At 42.8% G+C, this 15,326-nt stretch overlaps 1 protein-coding gene across 3 annotated transcripts in view; it reads right to left on the bottom strand.

The window, feature by feature from the left end:
* The window catches only part of RBM25 (RNA binding motif protein 25), a 69,790-nt gene that overhangs the window by 34,112 nt on the left and 20,352 nt on the right, over nt 1–15,326 (bottom strand). For all 3 annotated transcript variants that reach the window (XM_077941336.1, XM_077941337.1, XM_015144046.3), the window contains 3 exons: nt 13,578–13,745; nt 6,656–6,713; nt 1,477–1,637 (listed from right to left, as the gene is read on the bottom strand). In XM_077941336.1, coding sequence (XP_077797462.1) covers nt 1,477–1,637; nt 6,656–6,713; nt 13,578–13,745 — 387 coding nt within the window. The remainder of the gene's footprint in view (nt 1–1,476; nt 1,638–6,655; nt 6,714–13,577; nt 13,746–15,326) is intronic.

Here is a 15,326-nt window from a genome sequence, read left to right as displayed (position 1 = left end):
ACTTATGATGATGGGATTATAGGTGGCATTTAATTGCTTATTTATACTTTGCTTCATTTTGTGGGCTTTTTGGGTTTGGTGTTTTGTTTTGTTTTGTTTTTTTTAAACAAAGGACTTGGAGGGGACATGAAAGGTATTTCTTTTTTCTTTTTTGGCAGCAGGGAGACAGAGTTTCGCTCTAGTTGCCCAGGCTGGAATACAATGGCTCGATCTCAACTCACTGCACCTCCACCTCTCCAGTTCAAGCGATTCTCCTGCCTCAGCCTCCGGGTTGCTGTGATTACAGGCAACCGCCACAATGCTAGGCTAATTTTTTGTATTTTTAGTAGAGACAGGGTTTTGCCACGTTCGCCAGGCTGGTCTCGAACTCCTGACCTCAGGTGATCCGCCTGCCTCTGCCTCCCAAAGTGCTGGGATTACAGGCATGAGCCACCACGTCCAGCAGAAAGTGACTTCTTTCTTTCTCTCTTTTGTTTTTTTTGAGACAGTCTCGCTCTGTCACCCAGGCTGGAGTGCAGTGACCCAGGCTGGAGCGCAGTGGCGTGATCTTGGCTCACTGCGAGCTCCGCCTCCTGGGTACACGCCATTCTCTTGCCTCAGCCTCCCAAGTAGCTGGGACTACAGGCGCCCGCCACCATGCCCGGCTCATTTTTTCTATTTTTAGTAGAGACCGGCTTTCACTATGTTAGCCAGGATGGTCTTGATCTCCTGATCTCGTGATCCGCCGGTGTCGGCCTCCCAAAATGCTGGGACTACAGGCATGAGCCACCGCGCCAGGCCCAGAAAGCAATTTCTATTTTGAAAGATAATAAAAATTTGATGACAGCGAAAGACACTTCTGGTTTTGTGTTGGGAGAAGGCAATAATAAATCTATTTTGCATTTGTTCAGCATGAGATGCCAAAAAGGAACTAAGAAGAGAAATGAAGGAAATATATACTCAAGTTTTAGCTATGTTTCACTTTGTTGAGGGAGTAATAATATATACATTACAATACAATATACAACCATGTCCTTTATTTTAGCTTCACTTAGCATAGCTTGAATAAATCCCCCAAGCTAAGGCAAGTAATCAGAGTTTCATTCATTTTAGAGTTGGTGTACTTCTAAAAGAGAGGGAAACTAAGAAAAATTGTGTAGGTTGAAATATATTTTGTACTTACTTACAAAGCTGCCTTAATGAATTAGCTCTGTTTGGAATAGTCTGTACCAGTGTTTTCTCTGGCAAGTTAACCTTGTCCAGCCTCCCTTACTACTTTCATCCCAACCTGGAACAAGCAAACCAACAGTCATCCACCCACTATGGGTAGATAAGACTTAAAATAACTACAAACTATCAAATACCCTCCGACATTTAAGCCACAAGCACATACATGATGATCTTTTGAAGCCCCATATTAGATTCATTTATAATGAGAAGCATTACACTGAAATAGCACAGCCTGGCCTAGAAAAGATACCCCGACAGAAAACATACCCCATTAGAAGCTTTCTTCTTCGCTTTCCATTCATCTAGCTGCGCCTTTGTCTTTGCATCAACTTTAACGAGTAGCTTTTTCTCTCCAATTTGCAGGTCATGTAATAATCTGAGTGCACGGAGAGTAGATTCTGGCTCCTTGTACTCACAGAATCCAAAGGCTAGCAATGGATGAAAACAATTAGTCAAATATCAATCCACTTACAAAAGAAAAAAAAATATGGAAAAGTAGAATTACTAGAGTCCAAATGTTTTAATACAAAGACCACTCAATTCATAATTCCACCCCTGTCCACAAATTCCTTTTGATAACCATTTCACTTTTAGTGCCCTCAAACAACCAAAGGGGGAAAAAAGGGAAAAACAGAGGAGAGGAAGAAAAATTCAAATCAGACAAACTGATACTCATTAGAAGCTCTGATAAAATACTTAGCAGAGTCAATGAAATTCATGATTAAAGGAAGTCGATTATTTCATAAATTCACCCTATCTAGACTCCCAAACAGCCACAAATAAGAACAGACTACAGGAACATAAACAATGCACTTTTCAATTCTGAGATGTTAAATTACAGAATTAGTGATCTTGTATCCTAGTTACCAGTCTATTTTGCTTATATCTATTTCCTTTTATAACTAGTCAATCTTGCTATTAAGATGACTTTAACAGAGATATTAAAACAAAATTAAATCTAAGGGCAACCAACAAATTGAAAATAAAATCAAATAAATCTAAACATGTATATAATGACATGAAACAGAAAAAAACTACTGATATTAAAATAGTAAATTTGACTATAACATTTTCAGCATGCTATACCATAAAGACAAACAGATATGCCCCTCAAAAAAGTACCTTCAGGCCGGGCACAGTGGCTCACACCTGTAATCCCAGCACTCTGGGAGACAGAGGCAGGCGGATTACCTCAGATTAGGAGTTCCAGACCAGCCTGGCCAACATGGTGAAACCCTGTCTCTACTAAAAATACAAAAACTAGCTGGGTGTGGTGGCGCATGCCTGTAGTCCCAGCTACTAGGGAGGCTGAGGCAGGAGAACTGCTTGAACCCAGGAGGCAGAAGTTGCAGTAAGCTGAGATTGCCCCCACTGCACTCCAGCCTGGGCAATAGAGAGAGATCCTATCTCAAAAAAAGGAAAAGTAATTTAAAATGATCATATTGCTAGTGATAGTGCCAATGGTTAAGTCTTAAACTGTTCTATGTGCAATGTGAGATAAAGCAACTCAGTAATTAATATTCTATCATCCCCAATGGCCTTGAAACTCAGGGAACTCAGTGTGGGGAAAAAGGAGATACAGATATATGACAGAACAGGTTAAATAAAAACCTTTTAGTCCTTAATCTGAATTAGTATACACTGGAAAAATCTAAAAGCAAACACCAAATCACTGCTTTTTAATTTTTTTTAGACGGAGTCTCATTCTGTCGCCAGGCTGGAGTGTAGTGGTGCGATCTCAGCTCACTGCAAACTCTGCCTCCTGGGTTGAAGCAATTCTCCTGCGTCAGCTTCCTGAGTAGCTCAGACTACAGGCGCGCGCCACCACATCCAGCTAATTTCTGTATTTTTAGTAGACATGTTGGCCAGGATGGTCTTGATCTCTTGACCCGCCTGCCTCAGTCTCCCAAAATGCTGGGATTACAAGCATGAGCCACCATGCCCATCCCAAACCACTGTTAATACGAGTGCACCTCATGCCCAGATCGTGATCTTCAAAACAATTTCCCCTGGAGAAATGGCTGATTCTAAGTCTGGGGCCAAAACACTATTATACTAGATGACCTTGGAACAAATTGTCATACCAGATAACAAAGCAGCTGTCAAAGGCGTTCAGGGTCATGTCAAAACCACTGGAGATGTATAAAGTGCAGAGACAATTTAAGTTTTGTTTTGTTTTGTTTTGTTTTGTTTTTGAGACGGAGTCTGGCTCTGTCGCCCGGGCTGGAGTGCAGTGGCCGGATCTCAGCTCACTGCAAGCTCCGCCTCCCGGGTTTACGCCATTCTCCTGCCTCAGCCTCCCGAGTAGCTGGGACTACAGGCGCCGCCACCTCGCCCAGCTAGTTTTTTGTATTTTTAGTAGAGACAGGGTTTCACCGTGTTAGCCAGGATGGTCTCGATCTCCTGACCTCGTGATCCGCCCATCTCGGCCTCCCAAAGTGCTGGGATTACAGGCTTGAGCCACCGCGCCCGGCCGCAATTTAAGTTAAGTTTTAATGGTGATAATAACTACAAAGAATCCACATTAAATACAGTAATACTAAATATGCTTCAATTCGTAAGTTCACAATAATTTAAAAGAAAAAAGAAAATCAGTTACTGCTAGAGAATGCTGAGGATACCAACTCATTGTTTTAAGAAAGAAAGCTAGGGCATTTATCCTGCCTTTTCTGTATTAAATATGCCTCTATGCCAGGCATGGTGGCTCAAGCTTGTAATCCCAGCACTTTGGGAGACTGAGGTGGATGGATCACCTGAAGTCACGTGTTCAAGACTTCCCTGGCAAACATGGCAAAATCCCGCCTCTACCAAAAAAACCAAAAAATTAACCAGGCGTGGTGGTGGGCGCCTGTAACCCCGGCTACTCAGGAGGCTGAGGCAAGAGAATCGCTTGAACCCAGGAGGCAGAGGTTGCAGTGAGTTGAGATGGTGCCATTGCACTCCAGCCTGGGCAACAAGAGCAAAAAACTCCATCTCAAGAACAACAAAAATGTTGCCGGGCGCGGTGGCTCACGCCTGTAATCCCAGCACTTTGGGAGGCCGAGGCGGGCGGATCACAAGGTCAGGAGATCGAGACCACGGTGAAACCCCGTCTCTACTAAAAATACAAAAAATTAGCCGGGCGCGGTTGTGGGCGCCTGTAGTCCCAGCTACTCGGGAGGCTGAGGCAGGAGAATGGCGTGAACCCGGGAGGCGGAGCTTGCAGTGAGCCGAGATCGCGCCACTGCACTCCAGCCTGGGCGACAGAGCGAGACTCCGTCTCAAAAAAAAAAAAAAAAAAAAAAAAGAACAACAAAAATGCCTCTAAGTTACCAAATAGTAGATGCAGGGGCAACTTTCTCCATAGAGAAGCATTCTACTAATACATGAAAAAGATTTGTTGCTCAATGAAAGAATGACAGAATTCTTCAAAACATACTACTGATGAGGCCGGGAGCAGTGGCTCATGAGGTCAGATCAAGACCATCCTAGCCAACATGGTAAAACCCCGTCTCTATTAAAAATACAAAAATTAGCTGGGTGTGGTGGCATGTGCTTGTAATCCTAGCTTCTCAGGAGGCTGAGGCAGGAGAATTGTTTGAACCAGGGAGTCTGAGGTTGCAGTGAGCCAAGATCGCACCACTGCACTCCAGCCTGGCAACAGAAGACTCTGTCTCAAAAACAAAAAAAAAAGACTACTGATGAATTACTTCCTAATGAATTAATCAATCTAGGCACTGGCAACACTGATGCTATTACATACACAAAAAAGACAATCTCATATGTGTTCCCTGATGGAAGAACACTACCTTTATAGTATTCTGGCTATAAGGTGCTAGAATAAAAGCACAAAAAAATAAATAAAAATAGCGGCCGGGAGCAGTGGCTCATGCCTGTAATCTCAGTACTTTGGGAGGCTGAGATGGGCGGATCATGAGGTCAGCAGCTCAAGACCAGCCTGACCAATATGGTGAAACCCCGTCTCTACTAAAAATACAAAAATTAGCCAGGCACGGTGGCGGGTGCCTGTAATCCCAGCTACGCAGGAGGCTGAGGCAGGAGAATCGCTTAAACCCGGGAGGCAGAGGTTGTAGTGAGCCAAGATCGCGCCACTGCACTCCAGCCTGGGCAACAGAGCAAGACTGCGTTTCAAATAACATAGTAGCAGGGAGCGGTGGCTCGTGCCTCTAATCTCAGCACTTTGGGAGGCCAAGGCAGGCAGATGACCTGAGGTTGGGAGTTCGAGACCAGCCTGACCAATAAGGAGACACCCCATCTCTACTAAAAATAAAAAATTAGCCGAGCATGGTGGCACATGCCTATAATCCCAGCTTCTCGGGAGGCTGAGGCAGGAGAACTGCTTAAAACCAGGAGGTGGAAGTTGCAGTGAGCCGAGATTGTACCATTGCACTCTAGCCTGGGGCAAGAAGAGCAAAACTCTGTCTCCAAAAAAAAAAAAAAAAAAAAAAAAACACCACACAACACACATCAAGTACAACTAGTGACCACTTTACAGAAAATACAGAGGATAGATTAATGGCAAATTATAGTACTGGAGCTGCATTCAGCAAAACTCGACTTAAAAAATACTATTGCACAAATGACCCAGTTTCTTCAACAAATAAACTGCAAGGAAATTAGAAATAGAATAATTTAAAATATTAAGAGTATGGTCAGTTAGCTCAGTTGGTTAGAGGATGGTGCTAATAATAAAATATTAGGAGACTTAAAACAAATTGCCAACTAGTTGCAATGTGTGGACTTCATATAGATCCTGAATCAAATGAACTATTTAAAAAATTGACATTTGAGGCCAGGTGTGGTGGCTCCTGCCTGTAATCCCAGCATTTTAGAAGGTCAAGTTGGGTGGATCATCTGAGGTCAGGAGTTTGAGACCAGCCTGGCCAACATGGTGAAACTCCGTCTCTACTAAAAATACAAAAATTAGCCAGGCATGGTGGCGCACACCTGTATTCCCAGCTACTCAGGAGGCTGAAGCAGGTGAACTGCTCCAACCCAGAAGGCAGAGGATGCAGTGAGCCAAGATCACACCACTGTACTCCAGCCTGGGTGCAGAGTGAGAGTAGGTCTCAAAAGAAAAAAAAAAAAAGTTAACAAACCATGATTGTCTCTTCTTCTTCTCCCTTACTAACACTAACTTCTAATTGTTCCATCTTGATCATGCAGTCATTTCTTGAGACAAGAAACTTTGGAAAGCACAAGAAAACAGTTAAATTGAGCAATTTTAATTTTTTCCTTTCCTGTTACCTTTTTCCTCCTTCAGATCTCAATTCTCAGCCAATATTTTCCCAAACTGCCTTTTAACCCTATTTCAATAAAAAAGAGCACAAAGAGTGCTAATAAAATAAGTCTCACCAATAAAGACAATGAGAGTAAGTCATTCAAAGTGATGTAAGCACACAGTTTGTTAAAGTGATTTCAGCAAATAAGGAAAAAAATGACATACCTTGAAGCTTTCCGGAAGCACCTTGTACTCTCTTCCAGCTCAAAACCAAACCACATTTCTTAAAAAGAAAACAAAACAAAAAGGTTGCTACCATTTAACAAAATAATTTTTAATGTAACTAAAAGCAAAATTATATTTCTACTAGGGGTAAAAAGCATAAAATAAAAAACCAGCAACTACATTTGTGAAAATGTTTGCAATTCCCACAAACCTATCACATGAAAGAAATCAACAACAAATCATTTAAAGAAAAATGTAAATTCTTACTGATGCTTCATTTGCAGAACATGGTTTACCTTTTATTAAATTAAAAGTTTCGCATCACTACTTATCCTAACAAAATAAACACGTAAACCTAAATGCCTAAAAGTAGAATGGTTAAAACAAACTCTAATAAATTTAAGTAAATATTATGAACCTAGAAAGAAACGTTTTGAAACAAAATGTATGTATTTATAAAGGATTTTTTTTTCTTTTGAGATGGAGTCTCGCTCTGTTACCTAGGCTGGAGTGCAGTGGCACGATCTTGGCTCACTGCAACCTCCACCTCCCAGGTTCAAGCGATTCTTCTGCCTCAGCCTCCTGAGTAGCTGGGACTACAGGCATGCACCACCACACTTGGCTATTTTTTTTTTTAAGTAGAGATGGGGTTTCACCATATTAGCCAGGCTGGTCTCGAACTCCTGACCTCGTGATCCACCCGCCTAAGCCTCCCAAAGTGCTGGCATTACAGGCGTGAGCCACTGCGCCCAGTCATCAAAGATTTTTAACATGGGAAAACGCTTGATACAGTATGCAAAAATAACTTGGGAAAAGGAAATGCAAATACACAAGACTTTATAAACAAAAACAACTTTCTGTAAAATAAAGAGAAATATTCCAAAATGTGAAGGAGGGCAGGTTATCTGAAGGTGGGACACTATTATACTTTAAAAATAAAAGCAGGCCGGGCGCGGTGGCTCACGCCTGTAATCCCAGCACTTTGGGAGGCGGGCGGATCACGAGGTCAGGCGATCGAGACCATCCTGGCTAACACGGTGAAACCCCGTCTCTACTAAAAAATACAAAAAACTAGCCGGGCGAGGTGGCGGGTGCCTATAGTCCCAGCTACTCGGGAGGCTGAGGCAGGAGAATGGCGTGAACCCGGGAGGCGGGGCTTGCAGTGAGCTGAGATCCGGCCACCGCACTCCAGCCTGGGTGACAGAGCGAGACTCCGTCTCAAAAAAAAAAAAAAAAAAAAAAAGGCCGGGCGCGGTGGCTCAAGCCTGTAATCCCAGCACTTTGGGAGGCCGAGGCGGGTGGATCACAAGGTCAGGAGATCGAGACCATCCTGGCTAACATGATGAAACTCCGTCTCTACTAAAAATACAAAAAACTAGCCAGGCGTGGTGGCGGGCGCCTGTAGTCCCAGCTACTCGGAGGCTGAGGCGGGAGAATGGTGTGAACCCGGGAGGTGGAGCTTGCAGTGAGCCGATATCGCGCCACTGCACTCCAGCCTGGGCGACAGAGCGAGACTCCGTCTCAAAAAAAATAAATAAATAAAAATAAAAAAAAATAAAAATAAAAATAAAAGCAGCCAGGTGTGGCTCATGTCTATAATGCCAACACTCTGGGAGGCTGATGTGGAAGGATTGCTTGAGCACAGGAGTTCAAGACCAGCCTGGGCAACATAGGGAGACACCGTCTCTACAAAAATAAAAAAATTAGGAAGGCGTGGTGGCACACACCAGTGGTCCCAGCTACTCAGGAGGATGAGGCAGATAGATGGCTTGAGCCCAGGAAATCGAGGCTGCAGTGAGCTGTAATCATGCCAATTGCACTCCAGCCTGAGCAACAGAACCAGACTGTCTTAAAAAAGAAAAATAAAATAAGGTTCTACCCGGTTAAAAAAAGACAGAGGGAGGGTGTAGGTGAGAAATCTTCAGAGAACAAGAGAAGACCAACGGAAACTTGAAACACAGCATTAAAAATAAATACTTCAATGGAAATCTGGAAGGTAAAGTTAAGGACAAATCCCAAGAACCCGTACAAAAGAGTAGGAGATGGAAAACAGGAAATCAAAAACACATAGGTCAAACCTGGAAGTTCAACATCCAGAGTTCCTGAAGAAAGACAGTAAAAACAATTCTCAAATAGCCCAAAAATTTCTCCTGAAAAAAATCTCCAGAACGAAATGGCCCACCAAGTAAGTGACCAACACAATGATATAAGAAAAGTAAGAAAATCAAATAAACATTCGAAGAATTTCACACAATTAGGAAAACCTGCAATCAGTCAAATCCACACTAGTAGAGGCATTCCAGGGAAAAACAGGTCACATACAAAGAACATTCAGAATGATACGGGACTTCTGAAAACCATCATTAGATGCTATAACACCTTAAGGCAACACCTTCAATGTGAGGAAAATAAGCTTCAACATAGAATTCTATATCCAGGTAAACTCCTGACCACATGAATAATCAAAATAAAAAGCACTTCAGATTTAGATTCAGAAAAGTTACCAACCACACACCTATAAATACCATGTACATCGTATATAAAGGATGTATCATCCAAGTATAACAGGAGCTACTATGTGTCGGCACAAGCAAGATATAGGATCCAAACCATCCAACTCAGGAGAGCAATAAGGGGAATACTAGAAAAGACAGAAAAACTCCAAGGATAAAAGTAGACTTAGAGGAACCAGAACACATGAGACAAACAAAGGGACCTGACAGGAGGGGCTCTAGAAAAGAAGGGAAAAGGGCCGGGCGCGGTGGCTCAAGCCTGTAATCCCAGCACTTTGGGAGGCCGAGACGGGCGGATCACGAGGTCGGGAGATCGAGACCATCCTGGCTAACACAGTGAAACCCCGTCTCTACTAAAAAAAATACAAAAAACTAGCCGGGCGAGGTGGTGGGCGCCTGTAGTCCCAGCTACCCGGGAGGCTGAGGCAGGAGAATGGCGTGAACCCGGGAGGCGGAGTTTGCAGTGAGCTGAGATCCGGCCACTGCACTCCAGCCTGGGCGACAGAGCGAGACTCCGTCTCAAAAAAAAAAAAAAAGAAATGAAGGGAAAAGAATCCCAACACTTTGGGAAGCCCAGGTGGGTAGATCACTTGAGGTCAAAAGCTCGAGACCAGTCTGGCCAACATGGTGAAACCCCGTCTCTACTAAAAATACAAAAATTAGCCGGACGTGGTAGCAGGTGCCTGTAATCCCAGCTACTCAGGAGGCTGAGGCAGAAGAATCACTGACCCAGGAGGTGGAGGTTGCAGTGAGCAGAGATTGCACCATTGCACTCCAGTCTGGGCAACAAACCTAGACTCTGTTTCAAAAATAAAATATGAAAATAAACAAAAAATGGACTAGGCACAGTGGCTCATGCATGTAATCCCAGCACTTTGGGAGGCTGAGGCAGGCAGATCACTGGAGGTCAACAGTTCCAGACCAGCCTGGCAAATATGGTGAAACCCCGTCTCTACCGAAAATACAAAAATTAGCTAGGTATGGTAGCAGGGGTCCATAATCCCAGCTACTTGAGAGGCTGAGGCAGGAGAATTGCTTGAACCCTGGGTGGCAAGGTTGCAGTGAGCTGAGATCATGCCACTGCACTCCAGCCTGGATAACAGAGTGAGACTCCATCTCAAAAAAAAGAAAAGAAAAGAAAGAAAATGCAATGAGAGCACATGACCTAGTTCTGCTAAAACTATTTACATAATAACACTTATTAACATAACAAGTTCACCATCTTGTAACACCTGTAAGGAAGCTGGGGAAGGGAGATTGAGGCCTTTAACAGTTTAGGCCTCAAGCTACTATGTCAACAGATAATACCAAAATTATGTAGAAAGAACAATAAAAAAGGCATATTTAAATAGGAATAAGGTACTTTACAACACAATGTAAAAGTCTAAATAAACCCCCACTGTTAAAAAAGATGTATAAGAATAGAAACTTGGACATAACACTGCTGCAGTAAGTATAAATAAATTGGTGTGGAATTATCTTGTAAAGCTGCAGATAAGCATGCCCTAAGACTCAGAAACCGCACTTCTATGAGAATATGTGATGAGAATCTTTACACATACACCTAGGGAGAAAACATTAGCGGTAATAACATTGCAAAACAGAGACTTCCAGAAGCAGACAGGAGCAAACACATTTCTATACTCCAGTACCTTCTGACTTTCCTGAATTCCATCAGAGCAGAGTTAGTGCTAGTTCTCTGCAGACCCCAGATTAGGCCTTATGGCTGCAGTGAAAAGAACCCCAGGAGAAAACTCAGGAATGAAAACGGAGTCGGGCTTCAGACTGAAATTACCAAAATCCCATGGAAGTAGAGGAAGAAATGAAACTGAGAAACCCGAAATATCCTCAGACCAGTTAATTAAAACTGAGAGAGTGCCCAGGAGATCCAGTTTCCTAAAAGAACAGGAATTTCTTAAATATGAAGAGCTGAAGCAAGAATCATGAATGGTATAAAATAATTGCCCAGCATCTCAGAGGGGCATAAGGAGAGAAGGCAACAATATTTCCAGAGGATGACAAGACTGCAGTACTCATACTGAACTACTCAAGAGCTGAACCACAGGTTGATAACCCTGGTCCTGTCCTTACAGAGAACCTACACAGGACTCTGGGATATAGATGAAGAATGACGTATTTGCAAGTCCTCTCAGTGCAGAATATAGTCATTCTTCCAAACTCTTTTTTTTGTGCGTAAGACAAAGTCTAACTTTGTCGCCCAGGCTGGAGTGCAGTGGCGCCATCTCAGCTCACTGCAACCTCTGCCTCCCAGGTTCAAATGATTCCCCTGCCTCAGCCTCCCTAGTAGTTGGGATTGCAGGCACCCACAACACGCCCGGCTAATTTTTGTATTTTTAGTAGAGATGGTGTTTCACCATGATGGTCAGGCTGGTCTCAAACTCCTGACCTCAAGTGATCCGCTCGCCTTGGCCCCCCCAAATCAAAGTGCTGAGATTACAGGTGTAAGCCACCACACCCTGGCCTTATTTTATTATACAATCATTCAGCATTATTTCACTTAACAATGTACATTTATCATCAAGATAAAATCTTTTTTTTGAGACGGAGTCTCACTCTGTCGCCCAGGCTGGAGTGTAGTGGCATGATTCGCTCGCTGCAAGCTCTGCCGCCTCCCGGGTTCACGCCATTCTCCTGCCTCAGCCTCCCGAGAAGCTGGGACTACAGGCACCCGCCACCACATCGGGCTAATTTTTTTTTTTTTTTTTTTTTTGTATTTTTAGTAGAGACAGGGTTTCACCGTGTTTGCCAGGATGGTCTCGATCTCCTGACCTCGTAATCTGCCCGCCTCGGCCTTCCAAAGTGCTGGGATTACAGGCATGAGCCACTGTGCCCGGCCATCAAGATAAAATCTTAAAAACTAAGGTTAAAAAAGTGAATCAACAAGTTTATCAAATTTAAACAACTTATTAGTATTCAAGCTCAGAATAAAACTTTAAAAGGAATCAGTCAATCATCATTGGATGCTAAAATCATTGTTTAAGGTCGCTGGGGAAAACGACTCACACAGTCTCAAAATATTAACCCACGCCAGGTGTGGTGGCCCACGCATGTAATCTCAACACTTTGGGAAGTCAAAGCAGGCGATTTGATTGAGGCCAGGAGTTCAAGACAAGTCTGGGCAACATGGCAAAACCTTGTCTATACAAAAAACACAAAAATGAGCCAGGTGTCATGGCACATGACTGTAATCTCAGCTACTCGGGAGGCCGAGGCATGAGAATCGCTTAAATACAGGAGGCAGAGTTTGCAGTGAGCCGAGATCTCACTGCATTCAGCCTGTGTGACAGAGCAAATCTGTCTCAAAAGTACATAAAAATCTTTCATTGGATCATGGATGAAAAATAAAACAACTATTAATATTATGGTCATTACTGGGAAAATTAAATATGAACTACATGTGTATTAGTTAATAATACTATATCAATTTTGTATTTTTTTTTTGTTTTAGAGACTCTCTTGCTCAGACTGGAGTGCAATTACAAGATCATAGCTTACTGCAGCCTTGAACTCCTAGACTCAAGCAATCCTCCCACCTCAGATTCTGAACAGCTAGGACTACAGGCGTGCATCACTACACCTGGCTTTTTATTTTTATTTTTAAATTATTATCATTATTTTTTTGAGATGGAGTCTCACTCTGTTGCCCAAGGTGGAGTGCAGTGGCACGACCTCAGCTCACTGCAGCCTCCATCTCACGGGTTCAAGGGATTCTCCTGCTTCAGCCACCCAAGTAGCTGGGATTACAGGCACACGCCACCACACCTGGCTAATTTTTGTATTTTTTGTAAAGATGGGGTCTCACCATGTTGGTCAGGCTGGTCTCGAACTCCTGACCACAAATGATCCACCCACTTCAGCCTCCTGAAGTGCTGGGATTACAGGCATGAGCCACTGCATCTGGCGCTATTATATTTTAATTTTTTGTAAAGATGTGTCTTGGTATGTTGCCCAGGCTGGTCTCGAACTCCTAGCTTCAAGAGATCCTCCTGCCTCAGCCTCGCAAAGGACTGGGATTACAACTACAGGCAAAAGCCACTGCACCGGGCCAAATTTCATATGTGATAGTGGCATTGTGATTATGTCGCAGAATGTCCTTGCTCTTAGGAGATAAATGAAGGATTCACAGGTAAAATGTCATGTCACAATTTACTTCCAAATTATCCAAGAAAAAAGTGTGTGTCGTACACATGTGTACATAAAGTATCTAAACATGTTCACTGATGAATCTAGGAAAAGAATACAAATGTGTTCACTGTACTACTTTCACCTTTGCTGCAGGACTCAATTTTTTATAATAAAAAGCAATCACTGAAAGTCCTCTTTCTGCTTAAGTTTGAAATGTAGAATAATAAAAAAATTTTTAATGAAAAATAAACAGTTTAACTTACAGCTAAGAGTTGTCTTATGAGCATGTCTGAGGCTTTCTCGGAAATGTTGCCAACAAAAACAGTAGTAGTAGGACCACAATTTTCATCATTTTCTTTAGCCTTTAAGCCTGGATGATCCTTTCTTGCGCCCAAATGCTTTCCAACCATAGACACAGTGGGTACTAAAACCTAAGGTGAAGAAACGAAATAAAAATTGATTCAGCAATTAAATTTCCTACCCCAATTAACATTAGGCTAAAAACATCAGGATTAAATAAATATATATAGCACGTTATTTAAGCTCTGCATGCTTGTATACTTCTAAAACTCCTACAGTGCATAGCACATTTCATTAATGCAAACTTATTTGTGACAAATAAACCTCTACTACTAGATTACCTTTCTTCTTAAAAAAGAAACAAAAATAACCAAGAAAACTTTGTTATGTTTAAGACATAATTTTTATTTTTATTTTCTGAAACGGAATCTCGCTCTGTCGCCCAGGTTGGAGTGCAGTGGCATAATAGCTCATTGCAACCTCCGCCTCCTGGGTTCAAGGGACTCTCCTGCCTCGGCCTCCCAAGTAGCTGGGATTACAGATGTGCGCCACCACGCCTAGATAATTTTTTGTATTTTTAGTAGAGACAGGGTTTCACCATGTTGGCGAGGATGGTCTTGAACTCCTGGTCTCAGGCGATCCTGGCCTATGTCTTAAACATTTAAAATTTATGCCTTAGGCCAAGTGTGGTGGCTCATGTGTGTAATCCCAGAACTTTGGGAGGTCAAGGCAGACGGATCACCTGAGGCCAGTCTGACCAACAAAGTGAAACCTCGTCTCTACTAAAAATATAAAAAATTGGCCGGGCGTGGTGGCGCACACCTGTAAGCTCAGCTACTCGGGAGGCTGAGGCAGGAGAATCGCTGAACCCAGGAGGCAGAGGATGTAGTGAGCCATGCCACCATTGCACTCCAGCCTAGGCAACAAGAGAGAAACTCCGCCCCACTGCCCCACCGCCCCCCAACCCAACAAAAAAATACATAAAACATTTAAAATTATCAAATATATCCAGAAGTTTTTTTCATAATTTTACTCTCAGTACTAATATAAAAGCAACTTTCAATTATCCATGCTAATCCTCTAGCAGAATATTCAAATACTCCACAGCACTCTCCCCCACATTTTGCCTTTTATCAGTTATTTATGCTATCTTATTTTCCCTTCCTGACGTTCAACTTTCCCGGGGAAGAAATACATCTTTGTACTTCACACTGAATTCAGCAAGCACCCTCAGGAGGCACCGAATAAACAGTGGTGAAATGGGAGAGCTGCTCCGCTCCTAAATTCTAGCTTTCTCTAGCCTGAAATACAAGGAGGAAGAGTACATGCCTGAGGCTTTCAAACATGACCCAACTCTTGGTGTCCAAGGCAAGAAAAGCTGAACTCCCCTTTGGCTGCAGAACCACATCTTCTTAGTGGTCGGCCTCACAGCAGGTTCTCATTTGCCCACGTAATTCCTCTCTCCCTTTTACCAAGAATAACAGTCCTCATCCCTTTTCAAAACCCAGATATTAAAAGACACTGAAAATAAAGAGACCTACCCTCCCTCGTAGAATTCCAAATAAAAGTTAAGAGAGTTATTATCTATTCATGTGCTACAGTACAGCAGCATTCTTAACAAAGGTGCTTGTAATGCTCAGAAGATTTGATGAATGTGGAGAATTAAGGTTCTCCACATTCAATTAAGGTTCAAAAAGAAAATAATGAATGAG

The sequence above is a fragment of the Macaca mulatta genome, chromosome 7 (genome assembly GCF_049350105.2).
Source record: "Macaca mulatta isolate MMU2019108-1 chromosome 7, T2T-MMU8v2.0, whole genome shotgun sequence".
NCBI lineage: Eukaryota > Metazoa > Chordata > Mammalia > Primates > Cercopithecidae > Macaca > Macaca mulatta.
Note: the sequence above shows the minus strand (reverse complement) of the source record. Positions and strands in the feature narration are given on the sequence as shown.